Source organism: Lissotriton vulgaris, chromosome 3_1 (assembly GCF_964263255.1).
Source record: "Lissotriton vulgaris chromosome 3_1, aLisVul1.2, whole genome shotgun sequence".
In the NCBI taxonomy this organism is placed as follows: domain Eukaryota; kingdom Metazoa; phylum Chordata; class Amphibia; order Caudata; family Salamandridae; genus Lissotriton; species Lissotriton vulgaris.
In genome coordinates, this window is record NC_141689.1 from 1,876,171,223 (window position 1) to 1,876,192,267 (window position 21,045).

The 21,045-nt window shown below is 41.5% G+C and overlaps 1 protein-coding gene across 1 annotated transcript in view; it reads left to right on the forward strand.

Moving 5' to 3' along the window:
• The window catches only part of GUCY1B1 (guanylate cyclase 1 soluble subunit beta 1), a 481,270-nt gene that overhangs the window by 284,951 nt on the left and 175,274 nt on the right, over positions 1–21,045 (forward strand). The window contains exons 6-7 of the mRNA XM_086962339.1: positions 7,715–7,945; positions 12,916–13,032. Of these exons, the coding sequence (XP_086818465.1) occupies positions 7,715–7,945; positions 12,916–13,032 (348 nt within the window). The remainder of the gene's footprint in view (positions 1–7,714; positions 7,946–12,915; positions 13,033–21,045) is intronic.

Consider the following 21,045-nt stretch of genomic DNA (forward strand, 5'->3'; position numbering starts at 1 on the left):
GTGGATTCTGTCTGGCTTAGGTGAATATCCTAGCCAACCAGAAGCTCCATTTCTAACATGGCCTAATTATGGCGAATAAAGAACAGTACAGATAAGCTGTCACCTATTAGTATGCTGCAGAACTTATCAGTTTTTTTACCAATAATCTCGGTTTTAGATAATTCACATTTTTATATGTTTTTTATTTTCTGAGAGAAGGGATTCATTTTATTGTTGTTTCATACCTCGAAAAGTATTAATTTACCATTTCCTCACTAACTGCTTCAAAGCGCTGTTATGTTAGCAATGTATTCCTTTTTACTAATTATATAGGCATGCCCCCAATAGATATGGATGTTTATTCAAGTTCATTTCACTACTGTAAAAAATAAAATTCCTGTTCCTAATTTTCACAGTAGTGTATCCATTTCGCATATGTTTTGGGATGTTAGTTGCAGTTACATTTTTAGATAGGAATGTGTTGGTTCAGAGATTTGCTGCATGGGTATCTTATATCCTGGCCTGGAGTAGTAGGCCCAAATCAAACTGCTTACTTAAATTCAAAGTGACCCCTAACATTTAGTGGGATGTCAATGTTGGACAAGTTCTTTTTTCCAGATCTGTCATAACACCATGCCAAGGAGCCATAGGGGAGTTGACAATATAGCTTTGTTTTTTGTAAGGGGCTTTGATAGAGCTGTCTGGCCAATCAGGTGCAGTTGCGGGGATCCTATCTCATCAGGACCTATAGAACACTGACTCTGGGTGAAAGGCAGGTAGCCCATTTCTTTTATATACGTGTGCTTCCTTGGCCATGCCTTTGGCCACAGTCGACATTCCCATGTAGCTCTCTTTAGGCCACAGTCTCAGCCTCTGAAACTGGTTGAGTCCTTGTACAAATCAGAAAAACATGCTTCCTTTGTCTCGGATGATGATTGCAGCTTGACTTGGATTTACAAAGCATTTTACAAGAAGGAGGATTAAAAGGAGTAATGCAGGAGTACATGTAGGAAGAAGGGGAGGTAGCAGCACTGACAAAAACTAAACCACAAACATCCTACAACATTAGGGACTGGATACATCCAGATACGTCCAGCTGGTCCACAACTAAGGGTACCCTACCTCAACCACATCCATGCTCAGCACATGCAATCAGGGAGAATCAAGTGTTCCCAGTCATGATGCACAAAACTGATTTACCCCTGAGAGCCAGGAAGCAGTCTTCCCAATGGGGTTCAGGTAAAATGACATGCACCCAAGTACTATAAACAGGTGGCAACAATCATTAGTAGTTTCAAGGCATGGCCACAGGAGTGGTTGTCTCCCAAGTTAAAAAGTGAATGCCTTTTGGGTGCAGTTTTCACCTCTATTGGTGAGCAGCATACAAAATCATTGTTGAGCACTTATCAGGAGACACAGAGACATACCAGGTCTGCCAGAATGATAACATGATGAGCAGTTGGACACTATCACATGCAGCAGGGGCTTCTGACTCTATGTACAGATACAGGGGTTATGATTGGGCTTTCTTATCCTTGCTGTTAACAGCAATTTTGTTCAGAAACCTTTTGTTCAGAGTGTTGAGTTGGCTCGTGTAGGGCACTGCTTCCACTGGATTGTGTCTTCTCCCTCCAAGCAAATATTTAGACATGTGAAAATTCTGACTGCAGTTGACACCACTTGTCCAGTAGGTCAAATAATGTTTCTTCCCTACGCTGTATCCAATGATCCTTTCAGGTCTCTTCAAAACGGAGACCTGGTACCTTATTTAGAGTTTTGCGTACAACATACTCTATCACAAATGTGGAGTATGTCCTGTCTGCCATATTACAAGTGCATTATAGCCTATAGCAATTTTAATGTGGCAGATGGGATATTCATCACGTGTTGATGGATTATCCTGTCTGCCAAACTCTAAATAAGACAATTTTTTCCAATACATTACATTTACTTGCAGGACTTTGAGTCAGCCCCTTGGTCATGAGTGGCTGCTTTTTTGTCTCTCTTACTTTCCTGCTTTGTTTCAATGGCGGCTTTCCTCTAGGTTATTTTGTTTGTCTGGCCATGGGGCCTTCTATTCTTGAATTGTTTATTTTTAATTATGGTCTTTTCCACTGCTGATGTCTGACCTTGAACTGCAGTCGTTTGAGGGACTGTTTCCTCTCTGTCTTTCCTTTCTTTCTGTCTCTCTCAGTGCTCCCACCTCATTCACATTCCCTCTCTTTAAACCCCCTTTCCCAAATCCGCTTAACCCCCTTGTCCTTTGTCATTTTTTGTGTCAGCTGGTGCCCTACTTAAAGTTCCTTAAATAATTCCAAGATGGCTTCCTGTGCATGCACAAGCATACATGGATTGGCATTTTCAAATGACATTGGTTTAATTAAAAAAAAAAACTTTTCAAAGATGTTGTTAGACCGGACAGCCTTAGGGGGGTCTTCCCCCCAAAACCTTTGCCCTTCTCCTTCACTTTTCTGACCTTGTTTTTGCTGGTACCAGAACTTTGTGCCCTTTACTTCCCAGTGCTCTAGTGACTGTGCTCTCTCCCCTAAACATGGTAAGATTGGTTCACCATTGTTAGAACCTGGCTTTTGCAGTGGGTTTATCCCAGGGCTTTCTGCTTTTTGGCCTCCTGGTCATGATTTTTTTTATGACTCTTGGCACTTTACCACTGCTGATCAGTGCTAAAGTGCATATGCTGTCCCTGTAAATTGTATTTATGGATTGGTGATTCGATGATTGGCAAATTTGATTTACTAGTAAGTCCCTAGTACAGTGCACTCTGTGAGCCCATGGCCTGTAAATCAAATGCTGCTAGTGGGCCTTCAACACTGATTATGCCACCACATGAGCTGCCTGTAAATGTTACTCAGATTTGTCACTGCAGTGTCTGTGCGCAGTTTGGTACTGCCATAATGACCTGGCAAATGCACTCACTTGAAAGGCCCTAACCTTCCCTTTTGTTACTGGTAAGGCACACCTATGGCAGGCCCAAGGTAGCCCCATTGGCAGGGTGAAGTGTATTTGAAAGGTAGGACATGTACTGAAGTGGGTGACATGTCCTGATAGTGAAATACAGTGTATTTTGTTTTTCACTATTGAAAGGCTATCTGTCCCATAGGATAGAATGGGCGTTTATTTATAACAGCTTATAAATATAACTTCCCATTGTAACAAGATAGAAACATGGAGTTTAGTATGCCTGAACTCAGAATATAAAAATGCATCTTTTAGGAATGATGATTTTTATATTGTGTGTTTGAAAATACCACTTTTAGAAAGTGGGTATTTTCTTGCATAGCCATCCTGTGTGCCTCTACTGTGGATTGACTGTCTGGCTTTGGAGTAACAGGGGCTGGGGATGTGCATTCTCTCAGACAGCCACTGGGGGATGGCGAGGTTGATGTGTGTCCTGGCTTTCCTGATGAGTCCAGGCTGGGCTGAATAGACCTGGGATGCATTTTGAGTAGGGGGAGGAAATTTCCTTGCAGATGAATAAAGCCTGGTCTGCCTTACACAATGCTGTCTCCACCACCTGCCGGGAAGCTGGGCCAGAGAAGACATAACTGGTTTTGACTGAGCACAGAGCCTCTCTACCACCATAGAACAAAGATGAATTGACTACAAATATTGGGGCCCAGACCCCTGAACTTTAGATTACTTCTGGGATTCAAGTGGACCTTTGTTAAGGAGAAGAGCTGGAGAAACTGAGGAGAAGTACTGCCCCTTTGCTGTGTGCTGTCTGGGGTTGGCCTGCAGTGGCTGTTTCTGCCAAGGAAAGGACAAGAATGTTGCTGTGTGCAGTGACCCCTGCTTGAGGAACATCTCCAAGGGCTTGAAGTAGAGCTTGCCTCCTGTTTTGAAGTCTCAGGTACACAAAGATTTCATCCCCAGTCCCTCCTGAACTCCTTTCCTGGGAGTTCTAACCTGCCAAGAGGTGTCTGGCAGTGTTGTGGACCCCTGGGGGTTGTTTCTGGGGCTAAAAACTGCAAAAGACTTGTGAAAATTGATGCATCACCAGGTTCCGATGCATCGTAGAGGTTCAAAAGAAATCTCCGAAGCATCACCCCAGCCGAAGAATTGACGCAGGGCATGCCCCTGTCTGAAGTGCCTACCAAATGACGAGTCCTGTGCACCGATCTCTGACTTCCGAGATCACTGCACCAACTCTGACGCAGGCCCTGCTGTGTAAGAATCGACGCATCAAGGGGGCACGACTGGAATCATCGCAGCGCATCCCGGATCGTCACGCATCGCATCATCTCAGATCATCACGTATCACATCGAGGCGACAGGTCTGTCGCATCGCTGAGGGATGCAGTAAGAAACTGATGCATCACCTAGCCACGCAGTAAGAAACCAACGCATCACCTCCTCTCCGGTAAGGAACCAACGCATCATCCCCTGTGCAGCGGTAAGGATCCGATGCCTCACCTCCCCCGGAACAAGGAAATAACGCATCAACTTCCCTGTGTAAGGAACCGATGCATCACTTCCCTGCGACTCCTTGTTGCTTGTCGGCTTGACGCATCCAAGGTACTTTGTGTTGAAAGTGTTGCATCTACAATTTTCTTTGATCAGAACTATTTCTACCTTTTAAAAGTCATATTTTAATTACTGTATTGTGGATTTTTGTCGTTTTGGTCTTCTTTGGAGAAGATAAAGATGACTTATTTTTCAAAACTGGTGTGGTGTCCATTTCTAGTTTTTTCACTGTATTACTGTATGTGTGCACAAATGCATACACACTGCCTCTGACCTAAGCCTGTCGGCTCGTCCAAGCCACCATGCTACCAAGGGGATGAGCAGGGGTTATTTTAGAAGTGTATCCCTCTTACCCTGACTAGGAAGAATGGTCCCTACATGGACAAAGGTGCAAACCATTGCCAAATAGAGACCCACATTTCTAACAATACCCAATTGGAATATTTCATAGATCCCTAGTTGAGTGGTAATACGTGTACCCAGGGCCTGTAAATTAAATGCAACTAGTGGGCCTGCAGCACTGATTGTGCCACCCACTTAAGTTGCCCTTTAACCATCTGTCAGGTCTGCCATTACACTGCCATGTCGAACTGGCAAAAGACACTTTTTGCTACGCCAAAACCTTCACTTTTTATACATATTAGTCACTCCTAAGGTATGCCCTGTGCAACTCAGAGGTCAGGGTGCCCTGTATTCAAATGGCAGCACGTTTTATCTTCACATGTCCTGGTAGTGAAAAATCTTAAATTCATTTTTCATTCTTGCAAGGCCTATCTCTCATCTAACATTGGGATTATGTTATTATATTTTATAAAAGTAACTTACAATTAGGAAGAGATAAACCCTTAAAGCCAGGTGCCTCTGGAATCACAATTTAAAACCCAAACTTATGGTGAAGTCTGATTTTAAATTGCAATTCTGAAAGTGCCACTTTTAGAAATGTTGGTCTTTCTTTGCTTTAGCCATTTGGTGCCTGTAGCCTGTCTCTTATCACATGACTAGGTTATAGTTGTCAGTCAGCGCCTTGAGACCCTTACGGGTAAGTAGCGCGCTCTACAAGTACTCTGATTGATTGATTGATTGATTGTATTCCTGCAAGCCAACCACTCACAATGGGAGCAGAGGTGTGTCTCAATTGGACACCTCTGGTAGGATGAGAGGGAGGAGCTACGCACAGTCTCACTTACACCTGAATAGGCTGTATTCTGTACACGCACAAAGGGCTGCATACCCCCCTGTAGTGAATATGGAACCAGGGCAGGAAGAGAGGACATATGTGCACTTTAATGGCATGTCTTTGAAGTCGTCCCCACTTCTAAGGCATCACTGGGTACAAGTAACGGGCCTCAGACATCATCACTTCAGCGCACTTCTGGACCTGGGGATACTCTTTCAGAAAGAGGGACTCTTGTACTGCTGAAGGACTGCCACTCTGCTGGACTCCTGCTTTCCTGCGCTGGTCTGCTGCCTGCTGCCATTTTACCTGGTTGAGAAGGACTGGACCTCCATCTGTTGATCTCAGAACCCAGAGTGACTCCAAGGGCTAGTTGGCTGGCATCCTCACCTGAATCCTCAGGGACATAACAGGCATCCACCCCCTACACTCTGCCACCTGTGAGTTTACTTTACCAAGTTGTGCAACCCCAGTCCTGGACCCTCGAAAGAGGGTCTAATGTGCTTACGAGTGGAACCAATGCATCTTCTCTGCTGAGCAGTTCATCCCTGAGCAGAACCAATGCATCACCCCTACTGCTTGGATTGGACCCATCGCAAAAGACTCGCATTTCCACTGCCTCCTGCATCTTGGGACCGATGCATTGCCTTTGGAACCACAGCTGTGCGATTCTTTTCCTAGTGAAAGCTCCCTTTGGTCTTATTTTATTTATTAATATTACTATTTTTCTAGCCTGGTGTAGAATCTTTTCGTGTAGTGTTTTCACTGTTTTCCTGTTTGACGTGTTGCAAAAATACTTTACACACTGCCTCTAAAGTTAAGCTTGACTGCTATGTGCCAAGCTACCTAAGGTTTTCCCTGCCTCCTACCCTGACTAGGATTGTGGTTGCTGCTTAACCAGGGCTCATACCCAGGTCAACCAGTTACCTAATTTCTATCAGATATTCTGCACAGATGCTGGTACATTCCAAGCATTGCAAAAGCAATAGGTTTCATGACTGAGACATATTGGCTTAGCAAATGCTTGTTTAAATGATATCATAAATATTCAATGTTCATGCATATTATTTATTTGATTTCTTTTGTACAACAAATACATGTTATTTTGATTTATCTTTATAAAGTAATTCACGTTTGAAACAATCCACATTACAATACATGAATATGAAATAGTCATGGAGGGGGATGAGAGATAGGGGATGAGAAAGGTCCTGGTCTGTGCCTGAAGTGAGGATCTGGGACAAAGATCTGATTTCTTAACAGCTCTCCAAGAGCTAGATTTTATTTTGGTGCTGCAAATGTCTGTGTTTTTATTGTGAAATGGAACTCTGGCAACGGCCAGAATCAAGGCAAACATAAGTAAACGTTCTTAAAAGTATATTATACACTTAAGGCCTTATTACAACATTGGTGGTCCTCCAGCGGCACTGCCACTGCGCCGTCCTTTGGAAGACCGCCAAAGCCGTGGCGCTCCTGCCAGCCTGATTAGGAGTTTAATCCTGGTCGGGCTGCAGGGGTCTCACCGTGGTGGGCTGTTAGGCTCATAGGAGACCCTAACATAAAGCCTGCTGCCGTAACAGTGCCTGCAGTACTTTCCTGCACGGTGTGGCATGCATGCCTCACTGTTCAGGAACAGGGGTGCAAACCAGAGGGGCACAGCATGTGCCCCACTGCATGCACCCCCAGGTCCTGGAGCGGCCCCCTTAGTTGACTCTACGCCACCCTTTTCATGGCGGGCTCACTGCTTTGAAACGGGCAGTGAGGGCAACTCAGAATATCCTTAGCTGTGCCGCAGCGGCACTGCTAGCGTATTCCTGCTCTAGACCGCTGCACGACCATCGCAGGATCCTGGATCCCCAGAAGATTCAGCTGTCTTGTGATGGTCCAATCACCCCAATCACAATATTGCTGGTGAGCCTGCTGTGTGGCGGTGGTCAGACCTCCACCACTGGTACAGCTGTCCGATAGACCACCATACTCGTAATAAGGCCCTTAATCGTTATTAATGGATGTCTGTAGTGTTTAGTCGATGATGGGGCTAGTTGCAAAGATTTACTCTTAATCAATTCTTTTGTGTAGATGATTCAGCAAAGAAATGAAGAATGTGACCATATCCAGTTTTTAATTGAAGAAAAGGATTCAAAAGAGGAAGACTGTTATGAAGACCTTGACAGATTCGAAGAAAATGGTACCCAGGAATCTCGAATCAGCCCTTACACCTTCTGCAAGGCGTTTCCTTTCCACATCATGTTTGACAGAGATCTTGTTGTTACGCAGTGTGGAAATGCCATATACCGAGTTCTTCCACAGGTAAAGTTCCTGTTTTTAATCTTATAAAATGTTGGATGTTAAGCAATAATATTTGCACACTGCACATGCTTATAGTTCATTATAATTCAGTGGTAATGGAAACCTTCTGATTTTTGCAGCAAATGCATATATCATTCTGTTCATAGAGAGAGGGCATTCTCAAGGAGAAACATTTCCCCCAGTGCCACCTAGCTGTAATTAAGGCCATGTTTATTTCTTCTTAAAAAAAAACACAGCATTTCTTTGAAGGAATTTGTTTTTATTTCCTCATTGTCATCTGCAGGAGCACACATTTCAGAAACTGTGTTTTTGTCTCGAACACTAACGTGCGCAATTATTATATGCTTTCATATATGTAAAATGTCCTTTAGTGCATCTTAGAAACTTGCACTTTGAACTGGGACTTTTCCAAAAGGTGTCTTTCCCTGCAGCAACTAGTCCACCCCATCAGGAACCTGCTTTGCAGGAATCCGGGTTACTTGCAGTACAATGTTGCCACTGCGTGGGCACTGATTATTTTATTTAGCTGCTCAAAACAAGTCATCTTATTACTGAAAGCATGAAAGCTGACGATAGTATAAATGTGCAGCAACAGTAGAGATACCCGCTGTACCTGCCTCTCTTGTTGTCGTTTCTGCTCCCTCCTTCCCACCCCCTAGCCACCCGTCCTGCTGCGTTATTCAGTCGCAGAGAACTATAGTTTATGGCTACGTTATTAAATTGATATATTTGCAATTCTGTATATCAGAGTTTTGCTTGGCTCAGTCTCTCTGTTTTTGTTACATGTATCAAAGACGACCAATTTGGAGCTTTTACAATGACCTCCAATCCTTGATATGAACATGTTGTTAACATGTATTTTGATTTAGTTATCAAAACTTTAAGTGTGTGGTTAAAGGGTAGCTGTCATATGAGTTAGTTAAGGCTTTCTGAAAGAGGGCAAACGTCCATGTACACCACAATCTTCTAAAGGGTTTTTTTATAGAACACCTATCGTTTACACCACTCTCTTTAGTCTCTTCACTCCCAAGCTGCAGCAGCTTCTGCTAATTCTATGTGGTGCTTCTGCTGGCCTATGTATTGTTTGTTCCATTAAGCTGCACTTCTCGATAACGTGTTTCTATGGGTTCTTTCTGAAGAAGTCCTTTACATGGCTGTCATAGTAACATGTAAATGTAAATCCAGTACTTGTATAGCGCACAAATCGCCCCCGAAGGGGTATCTCGGCACTGGGGGATGTTGGGAAGATTAGGCGAACTATTGCCCAGATAGCATGGTGCTGGGCAGACTCCTGCCACCGGAGTCAGGGATGAAACTGTGATTCCCTAGCGCCCAGCGTAAGTCGACCTGGCCGCGAGGCCGCACCTCTTCCCTATAGTAAGGTCCAATAGCACACTTAATTATCATATAATGCACAGGGAGAGGTGTGGCACAGCAACCAGAGCAGCTGACTCCGGAATCGTGGGGCTCATGGTTCGATCACCGGTGGCAGCTAAGCTCAGCATCATGTAACTCTGGGCAATAGCTTTATTAATCTCCCAGAGGTCCCCCAGCGCCTTGAAACCCTTAAGGGGTGATATGTTTGCGCTTTACAAATAGTGATTATTATTATTTATTATTATATTGGGTGGATGCTCCAGGGCTGCTGCCACTGAAAGTAGGACGCAAGTAAGTGGACAAGTTTTCAATGTTGGTATCCAACAGTAGTGGTTGTGTTGTCAAACAATGTAATGGCATATTATCAAGGGCAGTATCGCCGCTTTAGCTGCAATATTTTCATTGCCCTATTTACAAGGTGGTGCTAACATGCATTATCCCATGTTAGCCCCCGTTTTCCCGATGCCCCGCTTTGCATCTCTAATGGGCGTCACTGGGCGTACCCCTGATGGACTACCTTGTAAAATATCGCTAAATGTACATCGCAATATTTACAAGGTGGCCCACGCATTTTAGCAGACATTAGTAACCAAAAACTAACGTCTGCTAAAATGCTGATTTACTTATACCTAACAATGGGGATGGATTATGCGGATACGACCACAGGGTCGTTTCAGCAAGGTTATCACCATTTTCCATGGAACATTGCTGGTAAAAACAGCAATGTTCCATGGAATACACCGCTATCGCTGAAAAATTATCGCCATAGCGCTATGCGTTGTTAATACAGCGATCGCATGGCGATAATTGCCAGCGATAAATAAGTTCTCGCTATTAGCGGCCAGCGATAATTATCGCTGCTGCTTGATAATATGCCCCCTACTGTTTTTCACTTCCTGTGTGGACTCCCTTCTTTTAGGATTGTTTTAAAAATAAGTAGTACAACTTTAGGTGTAGGTTCTCATGGATCTTTGGACAGGTGTTGACCATGTATTTGTCTTCAGGTACTCCATGTATCCTAAGTTAGGAAAGCCTATATAACTTTGCTATGTTGAGGATATTTAAGACACTAGACTTCATTTACCAGGATCCTTTCTCTTGAAGTAGAATATCACTCATTACCTGAAATCTCACTGCGTTTACGGTTTAGTCCTTTTGCTGTTTATTTATAATGTACTGCTCCTTGTCACTGCACCACAAGAGAACTCTGTAGTCACAGCCTGGTTGAAGTAGCTTTAATCAAAATCAAAGACAAACTTACGTAATGTGCACTTTTACTTCTCAATAGGCTTTTTTGTCCCACTTAAAAAAAAATGATTTAATCGTGTGAGGAGCACAGATTTCCATGATCAGTTTCATATTTGACATCATGCATACTTTGAAGTGATATAATTGGCATGCATCATATATGATTTCCAGATGCCCTTTATAGCATATTCAGCTCCCTTCCATTATGACAAGCAGCTTCTAACTCCTCCAGGGTACGTTTCTTGTACTACCGACAATTGTCTCAAAGCTATATCAAATGAATCCAAGTTTGAATCCTTTTCTCCTCCATCCACCGAAACTATCACAAAACGAATTATATCGGCAAGATCAGGATCCCTCTCCACCTAAGATAACAACCTCCATCACAGAGACATTAGCTACCATCCTGACCAGAATTTTCCATCACATGTTCTATTTCGCCATTGTCCTATTCATCTGGAAGAAAGTATTGAGTCTTCCTTTGCTAAAAAAGAAACCTTCCGATCCCACAGAGCCAAACAACTACCACCCCATATCGTGTCTCCCTCTATGGGCAAAGCTTATTGAGAAAGAAATGAATAGTCAGCTATTGAAATTTATTTGGGACAACAATCCTATGGATGAAACTCAATTTGGTTTGTGCTCCGGGCATAGCACGGAGACAGCTTTAATTAAAGCAACTGAGGAAATAAAGAAATCTCTAGATCATGGTGGCAAGGCCGCCTTGATATTTCTGGACCTGTTGGCAGCCTTCAACACTGTACATCATGGCAGACTACTGAACCGTCTGAAGCAAATCGGGGTCTCCAACATGGCCTGGGAACTTCTCAGCTTGTTTCTGCAGGGCTGCGAACAAATGGTCAGACTGTAAACATTTGTATCTCACTCCTTTTCTCTCCTATGTGGAGTTCTGCAGGGCTCATCACACAGCCCTATGCTTTTTAACATTTATGGTACCCCTCTTGCACAACTGATCAAGTCATTTGGCTTCAGCCATTCGTCCTACACCGACAATACTCAAATTGTGGTGTCCGTAGCCAATGACTCGATAGAAACTGGACTTAACTTTAACAAGTGTCTGCAGGCCATTATTTACTGGATGGCAGATAACTGCCTCCAACTGAACTCAGCCAAGATGGATTTTCTACTTTTTGGGGCCAACCAATCCTTCTGGATGCCCACCTGGTGGACTCAGGATATATGCTCCTTTCCACTCTCTGGCAACAAAGCTAGCAAGCTTGGTATAATAATTAACAACAAATTATTCCTAGCGGATCATGGGAGTGCAGTCACTTCCCACGCTTTCTACACTCTAAAACTTGTGAAGAAGATCCTTCCTTTCATTGCACCCCATCTTCAGAAGACATCGGTTACCTCCCTCGCGCTCTCATGACTGGACTACTGCAATGGCCTGTACCTAACTGTCCATGAGCATGTGCTAAACAGGGTGCAGATGCTGCAAAACGTGGCTGCACGGCTCCTCCTGAAAATACCAAAGTATCACTTGATGGCCTTACATTTCAGAAAACTCCATTGGCTACCGATTAGGCAAAGAGCAATCTTCAAAGCCATATGGCTTGTCTTTTAGGCCCTGAAAGACCAAAGTTTCTTATTCCTCAAAAACAGCTTTGACTGGTACCAGCCCACTAGGTCTCTGCGACCTTCCACTACTAAAACAGTCATTGTTCCCAGCTTCAAGTGAGCTACTTGGGGTGAACTCAGTTTGTGCGGACCAACACCATTGCCTGGAATGAACTTCCCTTCTTCATAAAAGTTTCCCCCAGTCTTTTGGGATTCAGAAAATCCCTCAATACCTGGTTTTTAATTTTCCTCACTAGGCTTCTCCAATTTAGTATAACAGTGCCTTCTAGTAATCAGCGCCAAGACCCCCTTATGGGTAATCGAGCACTTAATAAAATGTATAACATAACTTAGAAATTAACAGGATATTAAATATAGTGACGGTGAAGACAAGTAGCAAGCCCACCCCAATTACGAGAGCCTTACGATTAATTCTCTGCTCCTGACTGTTATGACACTGAGTAATATACTCCAAAATACTATTTGTCCTCTTTTGCTGTTATCAAATTGCACTGTACATAACTGGTATCTTATTTTCTTTCTTATATACAAATGATGCTTGTTCTTTAATTGGTCAATTTCTCTGTTTTGCTATGTTGTACAGTGCTGAGATGCCCAGATTGGTTCGCTCCCTCCAATAATTGGCAAATAAATACAGTGATGACTGTACCACAGAGCAATGTGCTGGGCTGCAAAAATATGTTTACTATATACGTGTTTTGTCAAACATAATTGCTAATTTTATCTTCCCAACGTTCTTACAGCTCATGCCAGGAAACTGTAACCTACTCTCCGTCTTCTCATTGGTTCGACCACACATTGACATAAGTTTCCATGGGATCCTTTCCCATATCAACACCGTTTTTGTGTTACGGAGCAAGGTAAGCACGCTATTTTATTATGAACGTTCGAAGATGAAATGCCTTAAGTGACGATTGTGTTGTGAAGAGTTAGCAATTTATGTGAGCCTCAAAAATTATAATGACTGCCTTGGTAGAACGCTAGAGACATCACTAAGATAGGCCTAGTAAATTGGATGTGTTGTGCCCTGTCCCTAGAGCTACCATTACCTGGGGGATCCAGTATTTCCCAGATGCTGGAGGGAAGTTAATAACACGTGGGAATCAGACAAATAGTGTTAATTCTGCAAGTTTTCTCCCAATATTTCATCCAGTAAAGTTCTAATTCAATTAGGGCCGGTAGCCCATGTTGCTAGTCCCATAGGAAATATTGAAACATTTGTAGTGAGGGCGTAATTCTGCTTTGACGTTTGGTCTGGGTAGGCAAATGCTACTGGTGTTAGCTTTCACACCTAAGTGCCTAATACATATTTTTGAGGACATTTTCAAAACACTATAACAGGCATAATTCTTTGAGTGAAGCTCCACTGCTTGGTTCATTTTGAACTTTAATCAGATGATATATAAAATTGAGTTTCGGATTGGCTAGAAAAGTCACCTAAGCCAGGGAGAACCAAGCACTCTAGGAAGGGCAAGTAAGTTACATTCCAAAGATAACCTGTGCTCACCCTCTGGTAGCTTGGCACAGAGAAGGCAGACTTACCATCAGAGGCAATGTGTAAAGCATTTGTGCAACACACTCACACAACATAATGAATACACCACAAAGGAGACTCCACACAGATTTATATAAAAATGCATATAGTATATTGTACATAAAACAGACCAAAAGATATGAATCTCCATTGTCATCTTTATTTCGACATAAGTGTCATAAAAGAGATATGAATCATTAAAACTGTGCATACTATCCGGTTACTGAAATTGTACTTTTTATCCTGACAATGTAAGAATCAAATGTCATATATTAGCACATCAGGGCATTAAATGCTGCAGTTAGATTATGAAGAAAAGGCATGAACCACAATATGAGTGCAAGTACTGTAACTTGGTTTTGAGGAAAAACACACAGGTCACCAAAGATCATCATAAGTCACCATAAACTCATAGATCAGCAAATATCCCCATAAGAACATAGGGTTCAGCACACCTGCACTCCTGTTACATGTTATAGGGTAGATTCTTGTGAGACCCGTGGACACCAGGGCATTCCAGCCCAAAACAAAGAAACATCTGCAGGCTATTGTGCAATATGTTAGGCTGTTTTCCAATAGTGACAAGTTTCCAATGAAAATCGGGACCTACGTCTAAGTTTCACCTCGTAGACTATAGCAAAGAGGAAAAGATGTAACAAAGGTTCTCACCACGTGAGAAAAATAACAGAAGGCTCTCCATGGAGCCACCCACAGAAGAGCGCTGGGTGGCTTCTCTGACATGGAGAGTGCCTTCAACTCAGCAGTACCTTCTGAGGGGACTGGGGAGAGTCTTGGTTATGGACCTCAGGAGCTGTGCACTCTTCTCTCAGGCTTCACAAGAGCTATGTTGTGCTGGGTTTGGACTGTGCCGTGACAGCCTTCCGTCTGGAGGAGGCGGGGCACGCAGCCTCTCTGGCAACACTTCAGAGCCGGATGGCAACAAGAGATGCACTGTCGTGGTTTGGGTCCCTGCTACTCTCTACAGTGGTCTAGTGTAGTTCCTATATTCCCAATAGGCTCTGCGCATTGGAATAATATATCCTATAGATTTGACGTAGGACTGAGGTCAACTATGTCTCTATTGAATATAGTAAACTTAATTGTGTGTGTGTCAGCTAACTCAGAGGTCACTAGAAACTTTCTCGAATACACAAGAAGGGATTCGTTTCTGACAACAGCATAAACATGACAACTTTGTTTCCCAAGAATAAGAGTATATCTCTCAATAGATGAGTATTTCACTCAGTCAATCGTGCATTTTCAATAAAAAGGGTTTATTGAACAGTCTTCTTTCTCATGCAAGAGATACGCAGACTGCAAAGTATAATGCGTACAGTGTAAACAGTAATATGAAATAATACTGTAACAGCATTGTATGGTTTCTAAGCCATATAAAAATACATACATAAATAACATTGACTAAAAATACTCAACTGGTGCTTCTAAAATACACCTACCCCAATGTACCTAACCTACGTCTAGTACAAGGGAAGAAGTAAGTATTGTGTAGCATAGGTTTAGATTTAGCCAAGAATCTACCAAAGGTTTCTCTAGGTTCTAATCAGCTCCATACCTTGTTAGAATGGAGGAGGTATGGTATCTCTGTCTCGGGACTCGATTTCCCAACACTCGCAACGGTAGCCGGAAACACTGGAGCTGGATTCTCAGCAGGAGAAGGGCAGCTTCCTGATTAGTGCGTCAGCTGGAGAGTCGGCTTTCTTCTGCACTTGCTGTAGAGAGCTGCGTCGGGCAAGTAGGTCTTCGAACTGCTCCCAACCACTGTATCTTGCTAGAACAAGTGTAGGTTTATTTATGCCTTGAAGGTGTTTAGGAATGCCATAGTTTGACGTAAAGTCGGACATATGAACATCAGGAAAGAACCCCTAGGGAAAAGTTGTTCTTTGTAAAGTAACTGAGTTCTTGGAAGAATCAATATTCCAGAAAGGGGAAGTCCCTGACTGCTTAAGCTTGTTTTGGAAGAAATCGTTGTAAAGTTTGGTACGGGTGGAGGTAGCCATGCCTGTATTTGGGTAGCATGGGCTATGGCTAAATAAGGGCTTGATTTCTATGCCTATATAAGGGCAATGTGAATTTTACTGACTCGGAGCTTAAAACGTCACACAACAGTGGAAATGTGGGCCCTCTTGAGAGGAAGTTAAAATAGAGCACTTGAGACCGGTTGTCAAATGGGGCAGTGCTAATTTCTCAGCCCCGTAGTCCCTGCGTGACAAGTCCATGTAGTGTCTAAAATCATGGGGTTAGAGCACTGTACTTATACTCCAAAATGTTGTTATTTAAGAGGTGACCTCAAAAGAAACCTTAGAAGTGTACAACACTTACTTTCATTCCAGCCCTGGCTCTGAACATCAGTAGGGGGGTAAATCAGACCTTTGTGTGAGGGTAGGACACAACCTATTTAAATATAAACTGTGAACTCCCTTCCCTCCACCAATCCAGGATGATCATCAGTATGTAGATGAATGCAGATGTAATTCTTGCAACATCCAGCCCTTATTGTGTGGCTGTCTGTAAAGTATGCACAAGTGTAGCTGTCACCCAGGCCTAGTCGTGGATTGGAGTCAGGCTGCAAAGCACAAGGACTCATAGGCACAGAGAAATTGCCACTTTCTAAAATAGTAATGTAAAATCCAAGAACACCAGTAAGCAGGATGTATCACTACCATTCTAAACATACCAAACACGGCAGCGCTACTCCTTTCAGATCAGGAATTAACACTTAAAAGTATTTAAGGAAATTCCAAGTGCTAACCTATGAGAGGAGTAGGCCTCACAGTAGGGAAAAACAAGGTAGGCTGTTTGTCACTACCGGGACATGCCACACATAAAGGCACATGTCCTATCTTTTTCTTACACTGCACCCCGCCCATAGGGCTACCTAGGGCCTACCTTTGTGGTGACCTATGTGTAATAAAAAGGGTAGTTTAAGGCTTGGAACATAGTTTTAAATGGCAAGTCGGAGTGGTAGTGAATTGCACACTCAGGCTATGCAGTGGCAGGCCTGAGACAGGTTTGAAAGGCTACGGCTGTGGGTGGCACAAGCAGTGCTGCTGGCCCTTTAGTGGAATTTAATTTATTTGCCCTCTGTATATAGGATACCACTTTACAAGGGCCTTACAAGTATATTAAATATGTTAAACAGGTGTGAACCAATCATACCATGTTTTAGGAGAGAGAGCCCAAGCACTTCAGCACTGATTAGCAGTGGTAAAGTGCCAAGAGTCTAAAAACAAATTAAAACAAGGTCAGAAACATAGGCAAGACGTTTTGGGGATAACCTTGTAAAAAGGGCCAGGTCAAACAAGATGTAAAGAATGAACAACTGTAATGTGGTTATGGGTAAGGAGAGGAATATTGTCCATTAGGAAAATGCATGAAAGCATCAGTTGATCTAGAGATCCACCCAGTAGAAACATTACAACTAACTTGTTTAAAGGGACTTTGCTGCCCAGATTGTCAGTGAACAAAGCTATGTAAGAATGTTTCTAACTACAGCAAATGGCACTCTGGGAGAGCCCATGTCATGGACAGAAACCAAGGAGGGTAATGGGTGTCACAGACAATCAGGAAAAAAGAGTATTGTGGCACCAGAAAAAAGAGGTCCCAAAACATGTTTCCCCCATTAATTTTCCATAGGAAAATTGAACAGCCATACAGAAAAAGACTGCTGAATGTAATTGCACCAAATGTGTCAGAAAGCGAAATCTTCATCCAGAAAGTGTGCTTTTTGGTATTTGGAATAAATCTGTTCAGTAGTTTTTGAGAAATTATGGCTCAGAAACTTTGAATATTTCACTTTGCGGAGCATCCGCAGACCCCACAGAACTAGAAGATTAGATCTGATTGGCTGCCACCACATCAACAAAGATGTGGCAGCAGCCATTTTAGTACTTGTGATGAATTCCCCAGTCCTAAAAAAGGCAAAACATATGGCAGACAGGGTGGGGATACTAGGCACTCTGGATCTGGTTGGGGTGGTCCTAGAGGGACATCTCTCCAGGCATAAAACAAAGTTTTTTTTAAAAATGTTACCACACATTTTCAGGTGGGGGGAGCAGGCCTGGATAGGAGTGTGACAAAATGTGTTTATTAGAGGAGGGTATCATGTGCCCTCCTCCCTGAGCCTCTGTGAACTCCCAACTAATCTCCTGGGGGTAGTTTTTCATACATTTGGCAGGGTGCACCAAAGACCGTTCATAGCGGAGGGTTGGGTGCCAGCGGTGAACAGAAAGTAAAATTAAATAACACTTCAAAAGTGTTGGACTTCAAGGAGTCATATTGACTAATATAACTACAATCTAAGCAAATTAGGAAAACTATTGGACTTTGGAGTGGTTAGATTTACTATTCCGACCCCAATGTAAATAAATGTAGGGAAAGTGTTGGGCTTTGAAGGAGTTAGCTTTACTATCCCCACTCCAACGTAAGCAGCAGTAGGTAAAGTGCTGGACTTTGGGGGGTTAGATATACTATTCCAAGTCCCACATAAGCAAAAGCAGTTGAAGTCTTGAACTTTAGAGGGGCGATATTTACTATATCCACCTCAAACAAAACAAAGTAGGGAAAGTGATAGACTTTGGAAGGGTTAGATCTACTATTTCTACTGCCATCTAACCAACAATAGGGAAACTGTTGTAACTGTAATATTCCCACTCCAACGTAAGCAAACACAATGAAAGAGTTACATATACCAAATACTATTCATTTTTAAACAAACATTTAAATAGCTATCAAAATAAGATTATTAAAACTATCCAAAATAACAATAATATTATATATAAATAAATAAAATTAGCTATAAAAACAATGTATAAGATAACGAAAATGTAAAAATTTATAGAATGCTTTAAAAAAGTGTACTTTCCTGCCCACTACCCAAATTACCACTACAGCTCCCCAAAACACTATAATATATTTAAAATAAAACATTAATAACATTAAAATATTAATGACACAAAACAGATCAAATTAAAGTCAATAACAAATATAAAATAAATTTTATAATGCTATTATTAAGCACTCTAAATAGTCCATTTTAGTTAATTAAAAAAATACATTTGCATTTGAAGTAATAATTTAAAAGCTAACATACCTTTTTACCAATTCAATATTTTGTTAAAATAAAAATCTAAATATAAATTTCTAACTTAACTATACAAAATAAAATATGCATACACATTTACAACATATTTGAATAATTAAAATAGCAATTATTCAATTTACAAAATTATTCACTAAAACTTCAAATAATAGAAGACATTAAATAAAAATAGTCAGCTATAATGTATAATGTAAATACTTTTCCTCGTCTACAAACTCAACAACCCACTACTTAAATCCAAATTACTAATTAAATGTCAGGAAAAAATATTTACACATTGAAAATTGAAAATTACACAAAAGAAGATGTAAAACAATTACATTAAAAATATTAACACCTAAAAGTAATATAATAAATATTTTTTAAATTAATTAAAACATATTTAATACAATTCTATTAATATAAATATTATACTATATACAACAATTTTCAAAATCAAATTGTTACTTTAAAAAAAATATATTAGAAACTTCTAAATTTTGTTTCTCAATATTTCTGTAGTGATCATATTTTTGGCATGAAATTCATGTCACACAATATTTTTGATTCAATACTGTTGTATATTACCAGGTTAATACTAGGGGCTAGACAGAGCAGGTGTATATGGTGGCTGAAATCTGTATGTAGCTGGTAATGATGAAATACACTAGAAAGATTCATCAAGATGGGGGCTACATCGACATCATGGAGGACATGAATGCAATGCTTTTTTTTAAGTTAGGGGATTACCTTAGGTCCCAGGGTATAAAAATTAATTAAGGAATAATGTGAACAGTGCTAGGAATAAAATTGCAGGAAGAAAAAACGGTATCAAACCTTGACTTTACTGTACACAAATGTGACCCTACCTTATTTAGGCTTATAACTGTTTCTGCTTCCAAAATGTCAGACACTGGAATTGTTTGGGTTCCATAAAAGTCTAATTTTGTTTAAAGCAAGGCTATAGACTTTCTACCAAAATTATTACTTAATGATCAAACTAGATCGTATTATTGAGAATGTGTATTTTAGCACAACTTTGACTAATAACTGTTGGCATGATGCATATATCTTGCATTGAGGTCAGTGGATGTCTGGTGTTTTAAAATAAAAATTTCCTGTTTTTCTCACATTGAAACATACCAATCCGTAACTATATAGTTACTTTCGTGTAATTTCTGCAAATATGCAAAAAGTGTCAGAAGGACACAGAATCCCTAAGGCTCCCAGAGTGATGACTCCCATATTGTAATAGTGAGCCTCTTTCAGTTGGTTTTCTGCAGAGAGAAATATAAATCTTTTGATCCTCTACTTTGGCCCATAGATCTAAAAAAGAAACGGCTATAGGGACAAACTGTAAAGTAAACTGGATGTCAGCTAATAGTCCATTGAGTCAGGTATGGAATTCTTGTGATCTTGTGTCAGTGCCTTTCCAAATGAGGAAAATGTCATCTCTATACCTCACCCATTGTCCGATGCTGTCTGAGTAAGGGTTACTTGATGGGAAGATATAACCCTCCTCAACGTCAGCCATGAATAGATTGGTCTGGTCTGGGGTGAAGCCTTACCCTATTGCTACTCCCTTGAAATGGAAGTAAAATTAATCTCAGCAATTGGCATTGTAGCATAGCCATGAATTGCCAACATGATTGTAGGAGTATGCACCAATGTGTGTGGCCTAGTGAGAAAGCAGACATGACTAACTTCAAGGGGCCTTGTGGTGAATAAATGCAAGGTGCTGAAGTCCAATCATCATGATGGGGAAAAAGTTCAAAACGATTTACACCATAGTGACTGATCCTCCTCTTCTTATCTACATCTCCTTTTGCTGGTCGCTCTGAAAATACCCTGTGCGAGAGTATAAAAGAGCATATGGGTCCAAATAAGTGTACATTTTTATGAAGGAAAGGTGTAACTTAAACGCCATACTTCGTATTATGTACTGTAGTTTAGAGTTCCACTACACTGTGCTGAGCTGATTGTAAATCCAGAAGGCAGTATGGAACTCTTAAGCCTGCAGTGGTGGAATAGGAACTTCCTTCATTTATCACCTTTTAATCACCTGCCTGGCTTGGGCCACAGTGGATACATCACAAATATAAAAATAGTTAACCCCATTCATTCAACTCCATTAGGAGCATGTAGTGTACTTGAGCTTTGTGCCATAATGCACATTGTTCTGCTACAAAGCTAGATTTTGCTTTAGGAAGTTCTGTGTTTTTTTTGTTCTGATCACTTGTT